This window comes from Ischnura elegans, chromosome 3, assembly GCF_921293095.1.
Source record: "Ischnura elegans chromosome 3, ioIscEleg1.1, whole genome shotgun sequence".
NCBI lineage: Eukaryota > Metazoa > Arthropoda > Insecta > Odonata > Coenagrionidae > Ischnura > Ischnura elegans.
Genome location: NC_060248.1, coordinates 65147036 through 65173938, shown reverse-complemented (window position 1 = coordinate 65173938; position 26903 = coordinate 65147036). Strand labels below are relative to the sequence as shown.

The following is a 26903-nucleotide window of genomic DNA, read 5'->3' as shown; positions in this document are numbered from 1 at the left end:
TGCCACAAATTGTACTTCTCTCCCCTGTTGTGCCACTTGCCATTTTACATTAATGTCGTTCAAACTTTCCATAAACATACTTATTTTCAGAATTTTCTGTTTGACTACATACTAACATCTCAACCATCTTTTCATATGAAATAACCAATTCTTTTAAATAGTCGAAGTACCACAATTTTGAAATGAAAAAATAATGAGCCCAATATTCAATTTCTTCGGCAAATATGGTTCAACAGGACAAACTATCCTCCATTTACAGATTGTTGCATTAGGAAGTTGTACTGGTTAGAAATAATAAATATTTTTAGAATATAAAAATTATTTTTATTCAAAATATTTTTCTCATCACCTGAAAGGAATACCTACTATAAATTTTCCATGAACTTGACAGTCTCTTCATAAACAAAAAGGACAGGCTGCATGTTCCACTATGACACTCAATTTATACCTAACGTACTGACACTATGAAATACGATGAATTACACTTAATTACTAATTAATCGACAAAATATAAATTTAGCGTTACAGTTGAACATGTGCCCAAGGTTTTTCATTGCATTTGAAAAGACTTATTTAAAGACAATCAGGCTCATAGAAAATTCATTTTATTCTTTTTAGAGCACACAAATGAGGTTGTGTGTAATAATTTTCATATTCTGAAAATATTTTTCTTCTTAAACAATTACAATTTAGATAATATTTTGCCATCCATCAATGTTTTAGTGAACTGATCTTTCTGAGTTGTTTTCTTCCAAAACAATCCATCCATCAGTGATAAAATGGCGAATTACTATCAACTAATGGTCATGCAATCAAAATAAAAATTTATGTACATGTATTTCCACAAAATAGTTGACTTCGTACATCAATTCTTTCTTACTTGTATTAGTTCATACAAATTATATAAAAAAGTTATCAAATAGCACTTTTCCTTCTAACCTTACTCACCGTTTATCCCAGAGTTCTTTCTTATTATTTAATAAATCACACTGAATTAAGAGAAATGTAGACACTAATAAAGTTCCAGTCAGCAGAAATTGCAAAGCAAAAAGAGACTAAAGAATTATAAGTGACTACAGTAACAAAGTTTTCAGCATGGAATTGTTCATAAGCAAACAAGCCATGAAGAATTTGACTTTTCAAAACTTATATTGTAAATTTCTTACCTCATCTTTCTCCTCTTTTCGTTTTAGCTCCTTCTTCACTTCTGCTTCTAGTTTGGAAATTTCAGTTCAATCAATTATTCAATGAACTTGATGTAAACAAAGTGGTCGTTATGATTTTCAATTATTCTTCTTCCTTTTAATGATTGCAGTGCTGCCAATGGACATTGGTAGCCATTTTGTGAACTTATATCCTTGTTTAATTACAAATTCTGAATAAAAGTAGAGACTCATTTCCAATCATAATAGTATATGTGTTAGAATATTACATTATCATCTGGTTCTGAGTTATCGACATTTTAGCTTCAACGGTAATTTGAGTGGGTTAAAATCAAGCTGCAAGATTTGACCAGGTCAAGACAACAAAGTGAGTTTACAAAAAATGTTTTAATGAGGGGTTAATCAGAGGGGGAATAAAAGTGATAAGGGTATTAACTTCTCAGCTACAACAACAACGGGCTTTATCTGCCCTTTGAAGTCTCATAATATATTGAGGATTCTTCTTAAACTATCAATCAAGTTATCTATTTTAACCTTAGTGTGTTTTTTTTTAAAAGACATCAAGTCATCTTTTACCTTCAAAAATGAGGCTCACTCTATCAGTCAGGAAAATGCTTCCAGAAATTTTTGTAGCTCCCTTGATTTTCAAGATATAAAGAACAGAAAATATCTTACCTCGTATATGAAAGTGTTGATGAAATAAATGGCATTTAACCCAAGTAACATTGACCATTGGGCCTCGGTTGGGGAACCGTATTCACGGTTGGCTCATTGTGGGTGGATATGCCTACCAAATTCCGCTGTTGGCCCAACGAAACTGTTTATGCTGTTGGCCCAATGGAAATCCCCAACGATGGCCCTACGAAATGGATTATCATTGGGCCACCGTTGGGACATCATACCATTTCCTCAATTTCCACCATTAGCACTGCAAACAAAATTCCGACAGGATCTTCAACGTAGAGATGGGCGAAATTCCATTGTAATCGATTTATCGTATCAAATGGTTATCGGATCGGTAGCATCTATTCATTAAAAAATAGGGATGGCATAATCGATTGCTTTGACAGTCAGTGCTACAGACTATATGCGGGCAGAATAATTATTTTACCTTTGATTTATCCGATTATACTCCAAGTTGATACAATCAAATGAAGATAATGCCAAACAAATGGTAAGCTTTACCTCATCTCTCATCATATCATAATGCGTCCGATTCACATGACTTTGTAAATTAGTGGTATTCCTACACGTAATGATAAATTTACTGCAATAACGACATGTCGCAGTTTTTCCCAAGTTTTTATGAAAAAATTTCCATAATTGACTTTCTAAGGGAGCCATATAAATTTTTTCTTTCACTAGAATATCCAGTCTACTTGGATTAAATTTCAAAATAAGAATATAGTCGCCGGCAGGGGTGCAGCTTAGAATTAAGGCTAGGCGGGGGGGTTTTAGGCACAAGTAATACTTAGGAGTGTGGAAGTATTGCAAGATTCTATCTACTAGTATCGTATCAAGTGAGAAGGTAAATTAATTTAACTTTCATTCTATAAAAATGAGAAATGCCAGTAAAATATAGCCTTTGTTGGGAAACGGATGGCAGAATTTAAAAGGGCCAACGGTATATCGTTGGAGATTTGCTGGCCTTGGGTTGGGAATACGAAGGCCCGACTGTTATGCTCTGTTGGCCCATCGTTGGGGAATTGTTGGTTGGGATACGGTTGGCGAGGTGGCCAAATCATACCATGGGCCAACCGCTGTGTCCCACCATCTGCCAACAGAGGGCCAACCAAAAATGTTACTAATTTTGTTTGGTTAATTCAATGTCTTTAATGTTACAGCGGTCATGCTAACTACTTCCACAAACATTTTTTTGCTAATCCCAATCCAAGAAAATTATTATTTCTCTATGAAATTTTTACTCTTACTGAGCATATGCAAGAGACTTCTAAAGGTATGCCTCTGGCTGGTTTGCAGTTGCTTCCAAGAACATTATACATTCAATTTGTACACTTTCAACCACATGAATTAAAGCTAGCTTGATAATTATCAATCAAATTCCCCAGTATACATTAATGAAGTCTATCACGCCTGAACTTGATCAGAAAAACAAGTACATATGACTTCCCATCCATCTTGGTAAAGGGAAGTACATACATAATTTGAACAGCCATGTTGACAACACGTTCTAATTTGAAGTAAGATCTGATGCTTTATATTCGAAAAAGGCTATTCGGGCTTCCAGCCGGGTGGTCTTTCTCCATTCTGCCAACGTGTCAGAACCCGACTCGAGTTCCGAAACTTCGGCAGAATGGAGGAAGACCACCTGGATGGAATCCCGAATAGCCTTTTTCAAACGTTCTAATTTGGTTTTGTGACCTCAGGATGACAACAAAGATTCAAATTAGGGTCTAAATTATACACTAAGTGCAGACTCTTCCTTCAATCAAAATCAAAATATGGCTATAAACTTCAGCATTATGAAAAGATAATAATGTTAAATGAAATGGTGAATGCAAATTGACAACAAATACCAAGGGTAGACAACCTACATACCACCAAAGCATCACTCTGAAGCAAATTTTTTGCAACCAGCCAGTGACCACTAAATCTAAAAATTATTTACTGAATTGCAGTAAATTTATGATCCTTTCAAGAAGGTTTCACTATTTCCCAGCCAGCATATTATAAGTCATTGAGATAAGGTGAAAGGAAGAAATAAGGAAGGCTCTTATCAAGTAAGCTTGTTATGGGTTTCTTACGGATGGATGCCAAACTTTCAGCACTTCCGTAGATGTTGTCTTTATTCCGTGAGTATATATTAAGGGAAATATGTATAAGAAAAATTTTTCCATTCTTGGCACTTCTGTAATATGAGTGGAAATAACATCATACGGCCAAAATTTGAAAATCATTCACATTTATAAACTGATGGCGAAACAAAGGTTGAGGGAAAAACACATAATTTCACAAGAATAGCGACGCTGAATAATATGAAAATTCTGGAAGGAATCTCACTTTTGAATGGACCACTTACAAAAAGTGCAAAATTGAGGATATTGTAAAATAGAGTATCATTTTCTAAAGGCGGTATTGTTTGGGACCAGATAAATACTGTGTAAAATCAGGGAAAATGTATAATGGGGGAATGTAAAATCGAGGTTTCACTGTATATATATATGTATCCATCGGGTTATCACACCATCAATTAAATTTCATAAATGTTATATAGTATGGACCTCGAATAATTTCAGTTTTTCATGCACCTGCCAGCCAAGTTTTTTACATAACTGGACTTTGAAGTGGTAACTAAGTCACTCACAATCGTTGCCGTGGTGTAGTAGTTAGCGTAAAGAGCTATGGATGCATAGGTCATACAATCGGTTCTCCCCGCAGTTAATTTTTTTTTCTTTCCACCGCAAGGATTAAGTACTTTTATTATGCTTTGTATCTTCACCAGCCTGTCGCTTGCAGTAGTTAATTTTTTCAATTTACAGGAAATCTGTTAACAGTTGTTAAGCTCTTATAAAGATTCACTGAATTTCACTGGTAGGCTTTAAATTCATGTCGGGATGAGCAGCGTGGCATGTGTAGTACGCTGTCCAGCCGCCTTTGGCGCTCCAACAGAAGCAACTTACGTTGACTGAGGATATTGCATTCCTTACCTATATTCTCCCCTAAATCTTACCCTTACCTTATTTAAGCCCCTTAGCTTACGATAAGCTGCTTATCAATTTTTTCTACAAGAAAAACCATAAGAAACGGATAACTCTCTTACTAAGTTTATTTCAAGAAAACATTCATGGACATGTAATATGATATAAAAAATTTTGATTGAGGTTGTTTGATATTCAATAAGCATTTATCATTACAATAATTATTACATCTGCAACTCAAATACATCTTGTTTTGAGTTTCCAGGAGTATATGACAAATTTTATGATACATTATCATGTATTCACATACTGAATATTCAAAAATTTATTATTAGATTAATGGATTAATTAAATTGATGCATTCATCAGTACATAACATAATCTTCAAAATCAATTACATCTTGTTTTCACATTCAACAAAAGCTCGAGCATGACCCGCCCTTAAAAATCCATATTAAATTAGAGCTAAATAACACTAAAGATTAAAATAATTAATCTTAAAAAGGATATTCTATTCCTAAGGATAAAATACCATAGCAAAATCATCTCCACTTCATCGAATAATTGATTTCATAACTATTAATGATGCTGAGTTAAGAATTTCAACATTGAATAAGATATTTTATGGATTAAAATATTTAATCTTAAAAAGAACATTCCATTCCAAAGGATTAAAAAATGTATCAAAATCATCTCCCACTTCTTTTAGAAATAATTGATTTCTTAACAATTGATGATGCTGGGTTAAGAATTTAAATAATGAATCAATTCCAATAGCGAAAATCAAAAATGGCAAGTTTATACTCCAGTTATGGTTATGATAAAAACACTAGAAATAACTCATAAATTGATAAAAATTGAACTTTGTCATTATTGCTTCTCCAAAGATATAATTTATAATTGAAAATTAATTTCTTTACCTGTTCTACAAGCCCAATATGAATTTAAATAAACATAATCGGAGGCTTGTGATCTCACTGAAACTTCCACAACAGATACAATAAAACAATAAAAAAATGCAAGAAAAAAGTTAATCAACTCATACAAACACTTCAAATATTTTTAAAAAATCAAGGAAAACATTAATTGATTCTACCACGTCTTTTACCCATTGAGTTCCTCAATCCCTTTAGTCGAGTAATTAAAGGAATGCTTCCCCTATCATTGTTGAGAGGACAATACTTAATTGTATGTGCATTATCACCAGTAGCCTTACAAATAGGGCACACATACCTGTACAGTATGGGGCAACAAACTCTATCAAGGTCATCTCTTAAGCGATGACTAGTGTAAAATGCATAAGCCTCACCATTTTTACGACAGAAAGAGCAAAGATCAGTCCCACCCTTGACAGGTTGAGTAAAAGTATCAGATGTAGTTTTTTTTTTGGACAGATCTTGAATGAAAGAAAACCACTCCATGTATGAGGACTTAATCTCCTCTTTAAAATTATACTCTTCCTTAAAATTATTTATATTGTTCTTTCCTTCATTGGCAGGAAAATTTTCCTTTCCGACCACTTCATCAGAATCTGGGCAATAAGCTGAGTCTCGTCCTATTTTTCTAAATTCTTCTAGAAGTTCATCAACTGAAAATCAATAAAAAAAGGTAAATACAAACATACTGTAAATTAATGAAAAACAACTGTTATCAAAACAAGCATAATGATTAACTGTTATTACAAATCAAGCACGTATTTTATGGTATCTTCTCGTTTAATTGAAAAACATGTCACAGAAACTGCATTGATGTGTGACCAAGTCAGCTATTGTAATGGCCCAAAATTCGGAGGCCATTTACAGAATATTTCACGAAGGATATGGCTATTTTCGAGGTGGAGGACCGTGCGCAAACAGCCCTGTTTGTCATAAAATAGAAGATCCGGGAGAATCGAGAAGGAAGGTGATGACCGAACGGCTGGCAAATAAAAAATAAACACATTTAATAGAACGCTTGCGAGTTCTAACCTTTTGGAAGGGGGGGCTTAGTTTAAAAGATATGTTTCCGCAAAACACCCCCCACCTTGGCTTTTTGAACGTCTCTACATCATTCGAGAGACACTATATAAAGGCAAATCTAAAAGAATGGACATACTCCGGGGTGAAGTTCTGTTCACGGCTAATCGTGATTGTGCACGTCTTTATTTTTTTAAACTCTTATCTTGCGCCTACTTCGCTTGTCAGTACCCACCACAGGCTCTCTTGCTTTTACTTTAACTCTCTTCGTTCCTTGCTCTCTGGCCCTTCTGGTGGGCGACATTTTCCGTACTTACGAAATTCCAAGTTCAGCTTCCCTACCCCCTCCGGGAAATTGTGAAATCACTAGCGCTCTAGCTGCAGCTAGGCCATTATTGCCAGTCCGTCCGCAGCCACCGTCCGACGCCGTCCAGCCTTCTCCTGCCTACTGCATCTCCGTGGGTTTCCGGTGCCAGAGAGACTTTGAAAGGTAGATTTCCTTTTCTTTTTATTAAAATGCAACCCATGTGCTATCATTGATACCCGACGCCAAGGACAAGAGCCCACGTTAAATCTCGTTCGGATTCCAGTCCCGGCTTACCCAGGGGCCGGGTCGCGACACTATATGGCCTAGATGTAGTGCAGATGACTGCAAGGTGTGGCTTAGAGATGCCACTGAAATCGACTAGGGTGACTCAATGTCAACAGTGGTATATCAGACCAGGGATGCAGGCTAGGAATTAAAGCTAGGGGTGTTTTAGGCACAACTAATACTGGGGGATCTGGGGCATATGGAATACACACCAGGGTTAAAGGGAGGTCCAGGGGTCCCTCCCCCAGATAACTTAAAGATAAATGGTTCAAAATGGTGTGGTGGTGGTTAACCGCTGTGTGAATAGTTTGATGTTTTATTTGTGAATCATCTATCCCCCAAATATTAGTTACAAAATTTGTCACATTTAAATGGTTTTATAAAAAATTATCTCTGAGCTCTGGGAGAGGTTTTATACTACAAAAAAACCCTTCGCTGCACCACTGTATAAGACTACTTACTTTATGCATTTTAGTGGAGAGATTGAGAATATCGAAAGAAATAAATTGATGATTTATAAATGTATACGATTTTCTGACATACCAGGGGATTCATTCGCTCAACCTCATTTCTATCAGGACAAATATCCTTCAAGATCTATTGAAAGCATTAATCAATGATAAGGAAAATAATGTAAAAAAGGATAATTATTAATCATTTAGATACCAATAAAATAAGGAAAATAACAATGCAAGTAACTTCTCTGAACAAATTTCTGCCATTTAGTAATTCATATTCAAACTCAAATCTACAGAATTTTTTAGTCAACAGCAAATACATACCTAATTATGTGGGACAATCTCCAAAAAACGTGCATTTTCTACAGGCAAAATTTAAAAAATTAATTTTTGTTTATTGAAAAGCAAAATTGTGTAATTACAGTTTGTAAATCATACAATCTAATGACGTACAGTGCAACCTCGATAAAACGAGACCCCACGGGGCACCAATAAACACTCGCTATAGCGAATTGTCGCTTTACCGGAGGTGGAGCAAATAATAGCCAATATACCTATTGCGAACAGTTATACTGGAACAGGAGTGGTGTGGCAAGAAAGAAGTTTCTATCCGATAAACGTAAGCATAAATCCAGACGAAAGACGATGTTTTTTTTGCATCACTATATTTCCTTACTCAAACAACGACTAACTATTCAAACAATTTATAAGCGCCGTATTGAATAAAAATCATGCAAAGCATGGTTTTGTCAATTATTATGCCAATGCACAACCGACGAAGCCGTTTTTCTATGCACTTAATCAGTGCATCTACGTAACCATTCTATTATTTTGGTATTTTCCACTGAAAATTAAAAAATTAACTAATAAAACCGTATCGTGGTTATTTAATACCTCAAATGTTTCCATTGGTGTATTTTATTGATGTATATTATTATTGGTGATTCTTCCACGACTTCGGGTTTACACCGCCGGCATCACCAGCAATTATGACAAGAGATAACGCTTTGGTGCTTTGCATTAGTATAATCAACCTTCCTCACTCTTGAAATTCCTGATTCGCAATCTATCCTTAAATACTTCGCTTTAGGCTTAGGCGTAGCCCCTTTCTCAGAAGTTCCCGCAGATTGGAGTGGGCAAAACCACCCGAACAAAGCCTCTTATAACTCTACATAGTCTGCATTCCTTGGGCGCTTTTGTTTTTCTTAAATCGTGAAAAGCGAATAGGAAGATAAATTAATTTCAACACTGTCATATTACTCCTTTATTTTTTTTTCTCGCTTAGACGTGTTTGTTGTTTTTTTGGCCATGGTGTCTGCCATCAAATGCTTTCTATTCACGCAACTCACGAACGTGCGGGTATGCTGCCGACTGCTTTCTGCCGCCAGAGGAACAAAAGAAGATCAAGAATTCGCGAATGCTAATGCCACAATATTATCACAAAATTAACTAATTATTTATCGAACGACAGTTTACCACATAAATTTGAGACTGAGCAATCCATTAACTTCATTTCTAACAGATCGCTAGCAATTACAGAGATGAAGGAGTCTTGATGTAATTTTTTCCGGCGGTGAAACCCTCGCTATGGCGAGAGCCAACACCAAAAGGGCCTCGTAAAAACAAATTTTTTAACATGCTTATTATAGGATCAATTGACAGTGCATCGGCTATCTCTCGTAATAGCGGGGGTCTCGCTAAAGCCCGTACTCGCTTTAACGAGGTTCCACTGTAAGTGGCAGAGATCTTAAATAATATTTTTATTTTATTTTATTTTTACTTTTGTGCTGTATACGGACATTATATATACGTCCACGTACATATCAGAATATGAATATTGTGTTTACTCATGAGAACTTTTCTTTAATTTGTCATTGGACATTCTGTAACTAGTCATAGTGTAGGTATCATCATGCCTGTTACTATCTGTCATGTTCCATGGACTGCAGATTTCACTAACATAATGTCCACGGATGTGACGGACATGACGATTTCCTCTATATTAAGTTATAGTTGGGACTTAATATAAGTTAGGACACTGTCCGTACTATTGCATTTTATAGCTGCAAAAGATATCTCAATTGTAATTAGTAAAAGACTTTACTTTTACTAATTTTTACCTGTCCACGGACATGACTGATGATCTTGGCTCTTTCAAAAATTTAACCAACATTTTTCTTCCACCATTAAAAACATTCACTAAAACAAGTAAAAACTCAAACAACCCAATAAAGCTGACAATATCTTTCTCTACACACTGGTTGTTCAAGGCTGCCACCATATCCTATGAATAATTCCCCCTTTTTCCTTTGTGTCCACGGACATTGCTTTTTTCGGTAGGACAAAAGTTTTTATTCTATTTTATGATATATATTATGAAATAAAGCAACCCAAAAAGATTGTTTTGGAATGTTTATATTGTTTTAACTTGTTTAATCATGGATTTTATATTAAATTATTTAGTAAAGGTTGTTAATACAATAAAAAATCTCTTCGAAAATCTATGCGGTACTGTCCACTGACATGACGAATCATAGTCTGTGGACATTAAATTTGGGGAATATAATTTTTTATTTGCTTATTTGTCACTAAAATTAGTAAAAGGGTACATAAAATAATATGCCACTTTAATTTTTATTTACCAGTTTTGGTTTTTTTATGGCAGTCCATGGGCATAATCTTGTACGATTGTGGGAGAATGACGTATGTATGAAGTGTTGCCTGACTACAAGGGGAAATAAGTTGTTGGGCGGCAACTCTTAGCTCTCTGACTGCAGAACCATTTTTAATCGTGTTTTACGCTGACTACAGGAAAAACATTTTCCAATGCTTGACCATTGCTCCACTACCTATGCCAATTTCCCAAAAATTTTTTTGCCACCCGGGTGGAGCCCAAGTGCAATTTCCCTCACTGTAGGGATCGCTAATGCGATTTAACTCTCCCCAGCCATCCCTCACGGCAGAGGGTGCCTCCCGGCATTTCCTATCCTACTGCACATTTTGTATTGTTTCCTTCCCACTCCACACTGTCAATATGCCTACGACAAGTGCTCAAAGGTAGGCCCATCCTTCGTAAGAAAGAAAGAAGGGTTGCCCCAGATTATTAACCCTTTCACTGCGGTTCAATCTCCGAAAACCTACTCCTCACATGCGGCAAAAAGGTTAAAATGCGTTTCATGGGCCCATGGAGCAGGTACTTTTAGGATTGGTGTGGTACACCCTCCGAGGGGTCGCTAATCTGCGACACTATCCTCAATGAGCTCACCCACGCAGGACCGTCTCCTCGACCCTACCAGCTGGGGGTCTACCTCCCGAAAAGTGGCTGCTCTGACTTGATTTTGAAAACCTATCAATCAATCCGATCTTCGAAAAATGATTGTTTTCATTGCACTCCTGCCAATCAAACAATCAAGTACGTCTTTGAACCGTGTTTCTGCGATGAAAAATAACGATTTAGTTAAGTTTGCTAAAAGAAGTGGATGCGGACAACCGGAAAATGGCCAATTTAGCAAAGTTAACAAAATCGTTATTTTTCATAACAGAAACACGGTTCAAAGACATACTTGATTCCCTATTTGGCTGGAGTGCAATGCAATGATTTTTGATGATCGGATTGATTGATTGATTTTCAAATTGCAGTCAGAGCGGTTACTTTTTGGGAGGTAGGCCCCCCGCTGGTAGGGTCGATGAGACGGTCCTGCGTGGGTGAGTTGCTCGAGGATTCCGGGTCCCGGATTAGCAACCTTTCGGAGTGCTTTGGCAAAAGTGCTGACCGCATGGCAGGGACGACGAAAAAGTACGTTCACAGCAGTCTGCCGTGCGGACATACTAGGTACGTCCACAGCAGTGAAAGGGTTAAGGTTCACTCCTCGCAAGACACTCGGCCAGGCTAGAGAGAAAAATATTTCTTGGCTCTCTCCCGCACACGCTGGTAACTAAAATCATGTACTCCCGCAGCTTAACTGCTAACGCTACAAAATTTTGTAGCCAACATAAGGGGTGGATTAAAGTCATTGTTTTGGGAGTAGTGGTTTGTTTCTTTCTTCAGCACCTTGGCGCTGCGAAAAAACTCCCAGTGAGAATACATTCTTTCCTTAGGTGGTGAAATTTAAGCTTTCATAGGAGATCGACTCAAATTATTACCTTTTCAATTTTTCCAGAAATTACAGGGTAGGAGAGGTCCCCCCTACTGACTACCACTGACCAACTGAGGACGATGTTGATATAACTGATCTCATTGTGGATGAAGTGTTGCCTAAATACAGGAGTGATAAGGAATGGAGAGGGCTTAATAAGATTTTTGAGCAAACATAATCTATGCCCAGACAAATCATTAATGGCACACCATACAAAACTCAATGAATGAAAATGAAATTGCTCTCAATCACTTTTCCCACCAAACCAAATTTACTGAGTATCTCAGGAGGTATGGTTCATATCAACAATTAATTAACTAATTTGGATTCAACTGATGCTTCCAGTATTTGTGAGAAAAAATAGTTACTCTCTCGTAATAAAAATAAAAATTAAGAGCAATTTTTTAAAGTTATGTCACAGCATAAATTCCCACTATAACTTCAATTCCATACTTATTTTTCTACGTCAACATCCCAAAAAAGCACTTTTAGGCCAGTTTTGGCATTATGCATTTACATTGCCTATTTACTAATGCCCCTGGAAGGGAAGAAATTGCATTATATTCAAGCCTTTACCTGTGAAATACAAGGGGAAAACTATTAAAGAGGTAATAATTCTGTAAGCTATGAACTGGATGTGCCTATCAGGACCATATCCAGGATTATTGACCAAGGGGGCAGACAGGAGGTCAGATCTGACATATATGTTACTCGGAAGGGAAGGGGGGGGGGAGTATTTTCCCACGCTGGTTGTCACATCCAGGGCGGGTTCAATCTGCCATCCCCCCTGGCTATGGCCCTGGTGCCTACTAATTGTGAAAGGAACACACTCACTCCACCAGATGGGATCAAGCAGGTTGCAAATATCTGGAGGTGCTGTTTCTGAATTTTTGGTGTAGTCAAGGTTCTGCCATCTTAATTTGACAATTTTTGGACTTCGTCTAAAGGCCGTTTTACACGGTACAAGGAATTGCACAATCTGATGTACGTGCGAAGGCGCATTCAAAATTACGTCGTGTAAAGCGGTGAATTGCTAGAACACATGCGAGAATGCGTGGACGCGAGACGGCAAAATAGCCCATGTTCTAATTTCGTTCATGCATTTGTGCAATTCCACGCCATTTTAGAAATTAATGCAGCTCTAACCTGCGCAATTCCGTGTACCGTGTAAAACGGCCCTCAGACTGATATTTTGAGGTGGCTAACTTTTGTTCTGAAAATGAACTACGTTAAGTGAAAAATGCTACCATGATCATTAGTATTTCACCAGTGACTGTCACAGGATTTTTCCCATCTTTCGCTATACTTCTATTAATGTATATATAGGGAAGTGCACTAGTGTTTCAAATGCACCAAACACATTTTTAAAATTAGAGTTCAGAATAACATAATGTCGTAAAACCACAGTTTAAATCCTAATAGTGAATACTTGATTCGAGATGACCGTCTGAAATATGGAAAAATTCAAAGGCCGCGAAAACGGGTTTCCATGTTGAATATTGGCCGTGACGTCACAAGGCAGTAGCAGAAGGCAGCTTCTACACCGTTTAGTTCTACCACTATTATTGCATAGAAAAATTACAGAATTTGAGGGTATCCGTTTTTTGCTGTCATAAAATATCTTCAGATTATATGTGTGGCTGCTTCTCTTTTGAGTAAACGACTTCATCATTGCGTAATATATTAATATTCATTTACGTGTCAACTTCAAGTTTGGAAAGAGTAGTACGAATAGCACATTGAATATTTAATAAATGCATGATGGCATTTATTTTTCGCTGGGTATATTTTGGCACAATGCCGTTTATCATGCCAAAACTTTTTTTGTAAGAACCGAGTCAAACTAATAAACCTATTTCAGACATTTGCTGCAAGACTTATTCGTTGCGTATGTATTCACGCCGGCCGGAACGTTCGCCCTTCGCTACTAGAATCATGGGATGTTAGCCTTATTTCCGAGCTAGCTGGTTGTTGCAATGGTTCGCTGTCCAGGATGGGTTCAAGAAAAGATAATCTTGGTTGGGAGAAGGAAAATTCCAACGATTTATAAATGGTATACCAAACTTTGATGTATTTATGGTTACTGAATGTTTGAATAAGGAGGACAGGTTCAACGCTCCATGTAAATGCGAGACGTTAAGGCTAACAAGGGGAGACCGCGTACCTTGCTGCATCTTTTTCAATTAGGGCGTTAATTAGGCTGTAATTAATTAATTTTCATGCGTTACTTTTTACAAGTTATATATATAAATCCAAAATATCCTCACTTTCCCCATGGGTCGGATGGTGTAGTGGTAGAGTGCACGAGTCATAGGAAAGATGTTACCCGAAGGACCGAGGTTCAAGTCTACTATATGGCATAATTTTTTGTTGCCTTCATTGTGATCATACGGCGTCAAGTTTATCATTAATTATAATTGCAGCAATCATTGACATGAGACAATTTTTTTATCGTCATTATGGCGTTTAGGTATTTTAGCAGTGTCATTACAAACGCCGAGATACGATGACTACAAGGGTTGGTGTGCGCTAAAATGTTAATTTTTTCTTTGCTTATACTGACCAACTTCCACATTAAAAATGAAAACCACTCTTGCAAGAGCACATACCATTAAAGGCTCGCGGCAAGCAACAATATGCGTACAGGCATAATTAATAAGAACACAAAGCGAATATAAAATGCCATATATCTCGAACACTTGTAATTCACAATACTCCAAAGGGAGTTTACTTACTCAGTACATACCTCAGTACCTTGTACTCAGTACCTACCAGTTTACCTCAGTAGCAGTGCTAAAAGAACCATTCTGAAATATAATTTCAACTAACAAATAGGATGAAACAAAAGTTGATAACCCTGGACCGGGCTCGCTGGCGTATAAAATACGTCAATCTTTGAAAACCAAGGATTTCGACATTGTACGTACATTCTGGGCTATAATGGTCTCGTGTATTCTTACAATGTACTTTGACTGCCTATAATGCGAGTTTTCAAAGTTCGAGGTATTGTAGCTAATTTTTTAGATCAGCAAGATGAACCCGTCACCAGTGGAGTACAAATTACGCCGCGCGACCTGCCGTGTACCTTTATATCTGTATCACCTATAAATGTACTAATTTCAACAAATAAAGATTTACTTTAACAAAAATCGTTTGTTATCATATATGCACATATCATGGGCAAAGTACGCATTTTGCTCGGTCGTGTAAAAAAACAGTCGCGCCATAATTCTTTAACCAAACTACTTTCAGTTAATAAATTACGTAGGTCAACGGGGAAGATGCTATATTTTGACTCAACACACTTTCTGATGTGACTGAGGTACCTATTAATTAAATTATTATAATATAAATATCAATTTGATCTTACAATACCTTAAAATGATCTTCAAAACAGAATATCATCGATAGGTAAGAGTCAGGAGCAGCCTTGAACCATTTATTCCGTATAGCTTGTGCTTAAGGCACGGGAATGAATATCTTCTCCAGGCTTTTGTTTCGACGTCGAGATGAAATTTGGAACAAAAAATCATTTATAATTCTATTTTGAATTCATGTTTTCGGTACTAGACGACATTTTTAGGAAGCAAACTCCACCGATTCCCGGAAACTCTCGCCGCGCTAAAGAAGGCGACGGAATACAGCGATACTCCACTGGTGACTACTGCCTTGTGACGTCACATCTCAATCAAGATGGAGGCACTGTGTTTCAGCGCAACATGAAATTTTCCGACTTTCAAAACGTTTTAAAGTGCATACCCCAGATGCAGAAAATAAAAGTGACTATACTAATGTTTCTTTTTTAGGCTAAACTTTCAAATTCAGCAATAAAAAAAAATTAGTGCACTTCCCTATTCTATGTCTGTTAGCCACTTTACTGGTGGAGATATCCTTGAAAATATACTTTATTACTGAAATTCTTAATTTCCGTTGGCTAAAATGAAATTCAATAGCAGTATAAGTGCAGGTAAATGACTAGTTTACTCTTGTAAAATTTTCTTTTAAGCTGGGCTGGTTGTGGAACGCAACAGTGGTGATTGATAATAATTTTTCCCAGGATGAAAAGATGTCATAACTTCGCAAAGCCTACCTATGTCAGAAAAAAAGGTTTAAATTGTGCATTCCATAGTTTATTTTGATGTATTACCGAATTATGACCAAATATTTCACCAAATAGTAAGCATTGACCCTTATGGAATTGTCTAGGTTTTCTAGGCTTGGTTGTCTAGGTTTTGGTGGATTGTCCCAGCCAAGCACCCCATTCCGGCCACACTTTGCTCCACGCTTGAAATCAGTGGTGCCCCCTCCAGATATTTAAACCTCCTTGGATGGGATGCATATACAGGTTTAATGGCCACTTTTTGTAGCATCCCAATTGCAGATCTTATTTGTGAACTGGTAGAAAATAATTGATAAGATAGAAGTATTACTTGCATGGTGCAAAAGATTCTTTTGATGATACTTAGAAAAAGGGGAGAGAATATTTTAAAACTTATTAACCAAAATTATTAATAGTGTTTCATCTACAACATCCTAAAATAAAGAAATATGCTCTTTTTCATAAAAAACCATTACCTTAGATCGATATACGCCTGGATACATAGCACATTAATAAAAACAGTGGATAAGCAACACAAACCTGCTGGAGCATTAGAGAAGACGATTCCTTCATACCTGGAGAAAATTACCAATTGAACGTTCTCCAAGTCGGGGATGAGAGAAAATAAATAACAAAGGAAATCATGACAGGTAAAAATTCACGCTCATTCAGAGTTCCTTAATAATTACAAAAAAATGCAATAGGGCCATGGCAACTACCTACTTCTAAACGGGGCCTGTTCTAGTCATTTTTCTGGTGCGACCACATTCCTCCCCCACAAAAATAACCTGAAAGGTAGCAGGGATTCTCCCTGGATACATTTTTTAAAAATTCAAATACTTTAGGAATAAGGGTCGAGGCTTAGCAGCGTGAACTTAAAAACGTGCTTGCTCTAATACTCTGAAAGTGATACTTTTAGAGCTTAAAAACTAATTGTATATATTGTACTTAGCGCTTAGGCGCCCCCCTTTGCTTGGCGCCTTTCGCGGCCGCATACGTTGCTTACTGCTAAAACCGGCCCTGCTTATAATAACTTCGCCTGTCCTATTGAAAACCTAGAGAACAATAAATATTCCATTCATGGCCTTATCATGACCTAGTGGCTATGCCAGTCGCGGGTAGACAATTGTATGCAGCACGATGGTTAGGTAATTCCATTCGGCCGCGTGCGTTTTGCGGTGGGCTGGAGAGGCAGGACCCGGCAGCGAGTGCTTAACCTAAAACACTCAGGGCTTCTTCGTACATCAGTTCAATATTCACCTCAAACTGCCTGCAACGTTACACAGCAGATCTTTTTATGTTGTTTTTAAGGTTATTTACAAGCATCGGAAGATGTCGAACGCGATGTACTTCATTCGTGAGTAATTACCTCACGTGAGTAATTCGAGCACCGATGTTTAGAGAATCTATAATCTGAATTTCGAAGGAGAGATAGTAACGCTACCGGTTTAGATCATTTAACCAAGTTCATGTACCCCCGTAAAGCTGTTAGTGGGAAAATTACTACAATTTGCGCGAATGCCATCCCGAAACGCTTGCGAACGGGCTATATCGCATTTCAAAAGTGAATTAGCTATTAATCGGGCATGAGGCGATAGCAGTCGTACACGCAAGTCCACAGTACAAGTAAATGGATTCATGACGAGGGCCAAAGCCGAAAGATTGCATGCCCTGATCTCAATAACCTAGTAGGAAACTGATAATTTCTTGGGTAGGAATGATAATGCAGGAAACAGGACATAAGTGGTTCGCACTTCAACATTCTCGAATTCAATCCGACGGTCTGGATCGGTCTGGCAAGACAGGTAACCGTACAAAAAGAGAATCTTAGTAAAATACATTAACTTACTTTCCGATTTCTTCCCCCCTTGTGCCATATTTCAGGATATTTCAGCAAAGAAGACCAAGAGCAACCTAGCAGCCAACTAATTAACCGCGTAAGCTTTCCCCAGCTGTACCTTATCAAGAAATCCGTAGGTACAGCAATTCTGAAATACGGGAGAAATATGCAGTTTCAGAGGAAAATTATCAGAACTGTGGTACCATCAACCTTTCAGCAAATATATCTTACCTGCTTCGCCAGCAGATTTGGTACAAAATGACCTGGCAGTGGCCTTCGCTCCCGCTGACCAAGGAATGATTTCGAAAAAGACACCTCGTTGCCTTTTCGCCTCTTCTCCACGCCCGTTCCTCTGCATTTTTCAGAACCTACCCAACCCACTACTCCCATGCCTATGCCATGCTCCCACTCCATCCCTTGAAACCCCTCCCACCGCCTCCTAAGAGAAGTTCTGGAGGGGAGGAAAGAAGTAGTGAGGAAGGGAGAGGGAGAGGGGCAAAGGAGACGTTTGGTCTGGACGGGGCCACCCCGACACCACGCGAAACATGAGAGCTACCGATACAAATGTTGCAGCCTTAGCGCTGGCAGAACGCTTTGATTTTCTTCGACAATTTATGAACAAAGTTGCTCTTTGCCAGATGCATCCTCATATCCTACGAGGAAGGGAAATTTATTTTTTATTTTCATTACAGAAAAATTCGCGACGGAAAACTTTATGTTCATGTAAAAAGTTTCTTATCGATTTCCGCGAGATTTTATTGACTTTATTTTTTTAGTGAATAAAGCAATAACGTAAAACCCTATTATCAAGGGAGGATGAATAATTCAGAAAATTTCAAGAGAAGCTCTGTTCTAATTTCGTTCATGCATTCGCGCAATTCCACGCCGTTATAGAAATTAATGCAGTTCTAACCCGTATAATTCTTTGCCCCGCGTAAAACGGCCTTCAGAGATGTTCCCTCTCTCTAAATGAACAACCCGAATTTTTCCTTGGGGACAACGGAGAAAGCAAAGGAGAGGGGGAGAGAATCGCATCGCCTGCCCTGGGTACAACTTGGCAGCACTGCCAAAAATCAACTTCATCGCATCTCCACCGCTCAAAAAAATTATTAGACAAATCAGACAATCTTTTCGGAGGTTAGGAGTGAAGTCCTTACCCATGTCCACATGATAATTCACTCGGTAAATCGAGCCTTAGAGGAAAATGTAGATGTAAATTAATATGTTGGGTAAGTAGGAATATAGGTTCCCATTAATCGAATGTCATTTTTAATCTCCAATGTTGGGCACATGCAGTTGTGCGGTGTTGATGAAATTTGGCACACGCACCAGAGAAAGCCTCGCATTTTGTATAATGTAAACCAAATTTTATAATTTGGTCCTTTTTCCCCCCATAATGTTGGTCCAAACGCAAAATTGTATTTCGTCTTACGGGTTACACTTTTAAAAACTTCTAGATATATAAGCCTTAATTCCTAGGTGAAAATGTCTCATGCATGGTTTTTGAGAATGGGAAAGCAATGGAACCGGGGGCACAGCGAATAATTAATGTTAGGGGGGGTTTTAGGCACAAATAATACTTCGGGGTGTGGGGGTATTGCATACCCTCCAGGGTACGCAGGGGTTGCGAGGGCCCTCCTTTAGAAATTTTTTAAGAATAATGGTTCAAGATGGCGAGTTTTACGGCCTTCTGTTGGATATTTGATTAATCCTTACACTATTCTACAAGTTATACTGATCCAAATAAGTAAAATGGATTAAACTTAAAAAATTCTCTGAGCTCTGGGGGGGGGGGGGGTTTAAACCCCCAAAAACCCCCCCTCGCTGCGCCACTGAATGGAACTACTTATATTTGCAAAAAAAATCCACCCTTTGAACGGTCAGAGGGTTGAGTGGCTTAACCAGGAATATGCTTTGGGGGATGGGATGGCCTGGGGCGGGAAAAGTTTTGAAAAATGACATGCCTGGATATACATTTTACATCATTTTGGCATTAAAAAATTAAGCAGATGCAGTTACTATATTTCATAACTAGGCTATACTTTTAAATAACTTTTTTATTTCTCTGCTGCTTTGGGGGAGGGGTCTATCCAGTCATCCCCCCATAGTTACGCCACGGTCAGGGTTGGTTAGTTAGTTAGTTAGGCCTGTTTACACGGTACGTTAACACGTACGGGTTAATGTCTAAATGTATGAACGCGAGAATGGACGCCAAAATGCACCGAGTAACCACCCAACTTGTGCGAATGCATGCACAGAAATTAGAACAGGTTCTATTTTCTGTGCATGCATTCGCACAAGTTGAGTGGTTACACGGTGCATTTTGGCGTCCATTCTCGCGTTCATACATTTAGAAATTAACCCGTACGTGTTAATGTACCGTGTAAACAGGCCTTTAAGGAGGACTGTCAGAGTTGGCGAAGAAAATTCAGGGCGAAAGGCGGATCCAATAAAGATTTGTCAGCAATATTCCACCCAAACAAATTAGGCTTCATGATAACAATCTCCAAGGACATACAATCAGCAGAATTTCTCCCTCACCGATTCTCTGGCGGTTGGGATGAGACGACCAAGGTAATGGGTAAGGGAGGAGGGGGCGAAGAGGAAAGGAGGAGGGATTGGCGAAGAGTTGAGGGGGGAGGGGGGTTGCGACGGTGGAAGAGGGGAGGAGTTGGAGGGAGGGAGACTTCAAATGCTTCAAAAAGGTGGCGTGGTGTATTGGTGCTATATCATTGGTGGGCTGAGCTCGGAAGTTGGCTTGTAATATGAACTGCGTAACTTGATACTCCTGAGATTGTCTTCCAAACGACGTCGCAGCGTCGTAGCACGAAATATGATGCTTCTCGCAAACGTTTACTTCATTCCTCTGCGCTTGTTTTTCAGGCGTGGCCGTTTTTGTTTGTTGCAATGGGGCGGGGAACATGCTCACATATTCATGCACATATTCCAAGATGCGCATGGCTTAACACCCACCCACGGCGACTAATGATCACTTACTAAATAAGTGGATGTGGAAGATGCATTCCTTTAGATTGGCATGACCCTCTCTTGAACGTTGAGTCAGATTCAATTACATACTCGCGTTCGTCAGTCACTGTAAATCATGCGTTCGTTCGCGTCGAATGCCCATCATTTTCGAAACAAGATGGGTAAGATTATAATTATATATCAGGTACTAAATGAATGAATTATTTACATATTTTTACAAGTATATTTTTATTTTAGGCTATGTGCAAGTTGTAGAGAGCAAAATTAATTTCTATAACGGGCATAGCAGGTGTCGGCGGTCGCTGACGCAATTGCACGCGGCTCGCACAAAAAAATGAAAAGGCAAGAACCGCAGCCTGAATTAGTTTAATGAATCATGGAAGAGGGCATGGCCGCGGCATGCCGTAATGCTCGGTTAAATTTAAAATTACCACGGGGTATCCATACTTAAAATGACTTAACCTAACCTTTCTATGATCTTGTCGCCCTTCGTGGCGGATTTAGACAAAAGCCATGACCCTTCCAAATTTTAGAAAAATGTTTAATTTTTGTTAGTTTAATAGTTTTTGTTTCCTTGAAAATAAGTAAATGAAGTGTATATGCAAATGCATGCCTACAAGTCCCAAAACGCGGAAGAAGTGTGAGTAGTTAAATTTCATCTCTTCATAATAATAAAAATCAAGTTTTAAGCTCCAAAACATGTAGAAATGGGTTTTTGAAAAATGTTACTCGGGAGAACGCCCCTCTCTCCTTAGGGGTAATCCAAACGCCTTGAACCCAGGTCAAGACCCCCCCAAAATTCGATGCTGAATTCGCTCGTCCGCCCTTCCCCCAGAATTTTCTTTGTTATGCTGATGTATTAATAATGTTTTTGGACTCAACATAGCAAGTCAAATCTTATTAATTTTTCCAATAAAAGTAAAGCTCCCGTCGTTATCGCAATTGCCAAAAATGGTAAACACATCTCCCTATGCTCCACCATGTAAGAGGTGGCCCACGGGGACTGGGTCCCTCCCGAAAACCGCAGACTATAATTATACACATTTTTTTCGGGGTAATAAATCATTACCGATCCGAGTAACCTGATCAACTCAAAAATGTGTCCCACAGGTATGTGTCAATTTGAACATGCAGCTCATAAGCATAAAAAGGTCCCTCTAATCCGTTAACAACATACATCAGAATCCTCATAGACTCGACAGTGGCGCCAAAGATACAGGTAATGCGATATGAAGACATAATAATTATAAATATGTTCAGAAAATTTTACCTGCTCACATTTACACTAGTCGGATTACTCACATGTGTTACCCAAGGTACTGCTAACACTTGATCCATCCTTGTATGCACTGAATAACCCTATATTTAATGAAATATCATGACGAGCATTCGGGTTTTTACTCGCAGTAGAATAGTTAAAGATAAAAAATTCTATGTGACATTCACCTGGAAAAGATAATTTATTAATAGTTTCCTCCACTCAATTCGAGGGATATCTGCACTTCTTGAGCCGAGCAGTGCACAGCCGAAGCTAGGCAAGAATTGGCATGTAGACCCCTATTTATAAATCCAATAGAATTTTCCAATAACCCTGGACATCCCTGTTTGTGGCCAATCTTCACCGTCTTCTCAATGTGGGTCCGCCTCGGCTCAATGGGCTCTAGATTTAAATTTTCCTGAGGAGACGGCGTTAGCCCTGGAGGAGGTTTAGTCGTTTCTTTTGGTTTCTTTAACTTTCAATAGCCCCAGCGGTAGACTGTGAAAAGAAGACTTGCTAGGAAGAGGGGTAGGGGAGGAATGATCCCGAGGCTGGATCCAGCACTGGCCCCAATTTAGGTGAACGGTAACGCCGAACATCAAGAGCCAATGGAGGGTGTATCATTTACAGAAACACAATATGATTTTACTCTGGAATGAAATTTAAAAATAGCAATTTTCTATCTCTCATCAAATACATATAATCTATTGGTAACTTATTTATACGTGTAAATGATCCGATGATCCTCAGGAAAAAATTGACGATAATATTTCTGAAAATTCGTGTTAAAATTTGCTATCAAGTAAAACCTGTGCCCCCCTCCTCCGTGAAACTACGTCCTCTATCTCCCAAGCATTTCACTTGCGAGATAAAAATACCATAGGGATTAGGACGATACATTTGTGGAAATAAAGAGTCGTTCAGTAAGAACCAGAAGAAAACTTCTGAATATGCATTGGAAAACGATACAAGATGTAAGAACTTAGACGATAATTTGTTCATTAAAATCGAGGGTGCTGTTGAGCCACAGCAAAGGAAGGAAGATTAACATACCGTAAACCCAAGCACCAAAAACACTTAATTTTTAGTTTTCGAGTTAATAGAAGATAGCAGCAACGTGCAGGACCAGGGAGTTTTGTACATGGGGGCAAAGCTCAGTTTGCCGCCCCACCCTCCCCTCTCCTCCCCCGACACTAAAATATAATACATCCGTAAACTACCTTTTTATTTTTATTTCCGTTATATGAAATTACCAACGGTATGTTTGCTGCTAAGAAGTTTTATTAATATTATTGTCCAATAATTTATAATTATTTTTGAATAATTAAACAATAAAATTAAATAAGTGTTTTTTAATAGACTTATCAAAATTTTCCGCCCCATGAAATCTGTCCTCCGGAATACGTGACCCCCTGCCCCGCTCCAGTTCTGGGGTTGCCGTTGTAGTTCGTCACAATTTGATCGTACTCAATAATTTTCTTCGTACAGTCGCCATGAGGTTGCATGAGACAGTATTACATTCCCATGGCCTCCCTATTGACCAAAAGTACTTCGTCCGCCATTCCACAAGGCGAGGTGAATAAAATTAAGCCGAGCTTTACCAATTGCTCGGAGAGATCACTTCCCATACAAAAAAATCTGTGCTGTGACTGCACTAAATCTGCACTGTAACTGGACTAAACTCTGTGTTTAGCACAGTCACAGTACACTTTTCTGTACTAGACTGTACTATGGCAGCTAGAATTCGAGAACAACTGTACTGTAACAGTGCTGGATCACTGTGCTTGAACTGTGCTAGAGCTCAGACTGCACTGTGACTGGGCTGAGTAACATGACTGGAGCTGTACTATGGCTCAAACTAGACTGTGACTGGGCTGGGTAACTGGACTGGAACTGTACTATAGCTTAAACTGGACTGTGACAGGGCTAGAAAACATGACTGGAAGTGTACTGTGGCTAAAAGTGGGCTGTGACTGGGCTGGGTGACATGACTGGAACTGTACTATGGCTCAAACAGCACTGTGACAGGGCTGGACTTAAACTAGTCATTGACGGGAGAAAGTATTTCCTATATTATTTCATATTACGATCAACTATCATTTCCATGAGAATATGAATGCGTAAATTACATAAAAATTTATGTTGACATTACCGCGGCTATACATAGCTCCAGCTTGCTTATTATTTTGGTAAAGCATGGTCAAAAGAACAACTTCCGCCGATACTCAGCCATCTTTGTTGGACAGCATTGGTGTTGAACGGGTTGTAACCGTTGTAACATTACTTGTTTACGTGCTCTGAATTCTACGCTGTACGATGGATGCGTCGATGTAAGATCGACGCTAAGAACGTGAAGAAGTGAACTTTACTTCAATTACATCAAAATTAGCTACTTAGCCGGGAATTTTTCTTGCTGGTGAAGTGATATCGTCGATTTTGCTGAAATCCGTGTGGTTCGCGATGAATCAACTTTCCACGATTGATTCCGACGACTCGCAATCTACTCCTTGCGAAGCACGAGAGAGTTGAAAAAAGACATCTTTATTTATACTCTGCTGCTGGGGGTAAGTACTCAACTTTTTAAAATTAAATTCAGACAAACTTAAACAGTCAAATTTTGACGTAACACTTTATTAGATATCAGTATGTAATGTGATTTCCTTTTAATTTCAGGAAGGAAGCCAAAGAGGCAAATGAATTGAGCGGCCATGCCTTAACAAGACTTTCATTTTTATGTTTATAATCATGAGTATATTTGTATATAATAAATTTCTTTATTTTCATATCTTATTGTCATTTATTGTGCTCCACGGCGTTAGTACTGAAATTTCATCAACAAAAACTATCGAGGTGGGCATAGATATTTGTGGCAACTAGACAAATAGCACTGAAGTAAATTTTGATGGTTTTTATGTTGAGTGCCCGTTGATGTGCAGAATAGGATTTGTCAATTTTTCTCATAGAACCTAAGTGCTTCGATAGCAATATTTTTAGTACCATAAACTTTGTTCATATTAAGGAAATGGAACGTAACAAATTCAGTGAGTGTCTGTTAGGAATATGGTTTATCTTTCCTTAGAATAGTCAACATTCGAATGAGTGTAGTCGTTTTGGCCACTGTTATCTCTTTGCGGTTTTCTGATTGGATCAGGCAACCAATCTTCAAACACCTAAAAAGGGAACTATATATCTCTGCTAATTGGCCTATATTGATTTAATTCTGCTTCTTGTTTTCAATAAGATGTTCAGGGAATGTAATAGCCACATCAAGACTGTCAATTATTGATTCATGGAAAGAGTATTACAGTAAAAACTGTGCTATGGCAGCTGCACTGTGGCTGTGCTATGGCAACTGCACTATGACTGCGCTAAGGCAACTGTACTGCGACTGTGCTATGACAACTCCACTGTGACTGTGCTATGACAACTCCACTGTGACTGTGCTATGGCAACTGCACTCTGACCGTGCTATAACCGTACTGTGATGTTTCAATTCGAGTGCAGTTTAAGTAGAGTCACAGTACAGCCCTTTTAGCACAGTTACAGTGCAGCTTTAGTACAGCCACAGCACAGATTTTTTTGTATGGGTTTGTAGCATGACTGCTTTGGAGGCCAGAGGCAACGTTGCAACTCTGAGAATGCCTGAATTGGAGTACCTGAAGGGCAAGCTAGCTCATTAGGCGAGTTGTGCAATCGAGAACATTTTTAAGGCGTTTCAATAAATCTTAGTCTTCAGGGAGAATACGCCATTATACAAGCCCTAAAGGCCGTTTTACACGGGGCACGGCATTGCGCAGGTTAGAACTGCATTCATTTCTATATAATGGCGTGAAATTGCGCGAATGCATGAACGAAATTATATAGAACAGTTCTACAGAACAGGGGCTATTTTGCCATCTCACGTCCACGCATTCTCGCATGTGTTCTAGCAATTCACCGCTTTATAGCCGTTTTACACGGGGCACGGTATTGCGAAGGTTAGAGCTGCATTTATTTTTAAAATGACGTGGAATGCGCGAATGCATGAACGAAATTAGAACAGGGGCTATTTTGCCGTCTCGCATCCACGCATGTGTATTAGCAATTTAGCAAAAAAGTCAGATTGCGCAATTCCCTGTACCGTGTAATTACACGACGCAATTTTGACTGCGCCTTCGTACACACGTCAGATTGTGCAAGTGCGTGCCCCGGGCAAAACGGCCTCAACGGCTTGAACAAAGTCGAGAAAGCGTGGATGCGGTACGGCAAAATAGCCCCTGCTCTAATTCCAGGCCCGGATTTACCCAAGGTACGCTATAGCAGGCACCTCTCCATTGAGTGCCCTTCCTCACTTGAGGCCCCCCCCCGATTTTATGATAATGCATAGCCACTCGCATGAGGCGACAGGAGGCGCCCCTTGGACTGACACCCCTAGGCGGGGGCGCAGCTAGGAATCGAGTCTAGGGGGGGTTTTAGGCGCTAAACACTGGAGTGTCTGACGGTGTGGAACGTGTGGAATACCCGCCAGGGGAAGCGGGAGGGGCCGGGGCCCTCCCCCAGAAATAGTTTAAGGTAAATGATTCAAATTTGTGAGTTTTACACCCTTCCGAGGGATACTTCATTATTTTTTTTACGTTATTATATAAATAATATTAATCCAACTAAGTAAAATGGATTAACCTTAAAAATTTCTCTGAGCTCTGGGGTTCCCCCCAAAACCCACCCCTCGCTGCGCCACTGCCCCTAGGCACGTGCTATTTTGCCTTACGGTAAATC

General features: G+C 38.8%; 1 protein-coding gene and 1 long non-coding RNA gene across 2 annotated transcripts in view; both read right to left on the bottom strand.

Annotated features, from left to right (window-relative positions):
* Nucleotides 1-1317, bottom strand: part of LOC124155942 — a 44169-nt gene extending 42852 nt beyond the window's left edge. The window contains exon 1 of the long non-coding RNA XR_006864244.1: nt 1167-1317. This is a non-coding gene — a long non-coding RNA (uncharacterized LOC124155942). The remainder of the gene's footprint in view (nt 1-1166) is intronic.
* Nucleotides 1318-4932: 3615 nt separating this feature from the next.
* Nucleotides 4933-18511, bottom strand: LOC124155025. Its single transcript, XM_046528770.1, has 3 exons — nt 18134-18511; nt 17912-18050; nt 4933-6410 (listed from the first exon to the last, which is right to left on the bottom strand). The coding sequence occupies exons 2-3, from the start codon at nt 17937-17939 to the stop codon at nt 5905-5907; spliced, it is 534 nt and encodes a 177-aa protein (XP_046384726.1). The 5' UTR covers nt 17940-18050; nt 18134-18511; the 3' UTR covers nt 4933-5904.
* Between the last annotated feature and the right edge of the window lie 8392 nt (nt 18512-26903).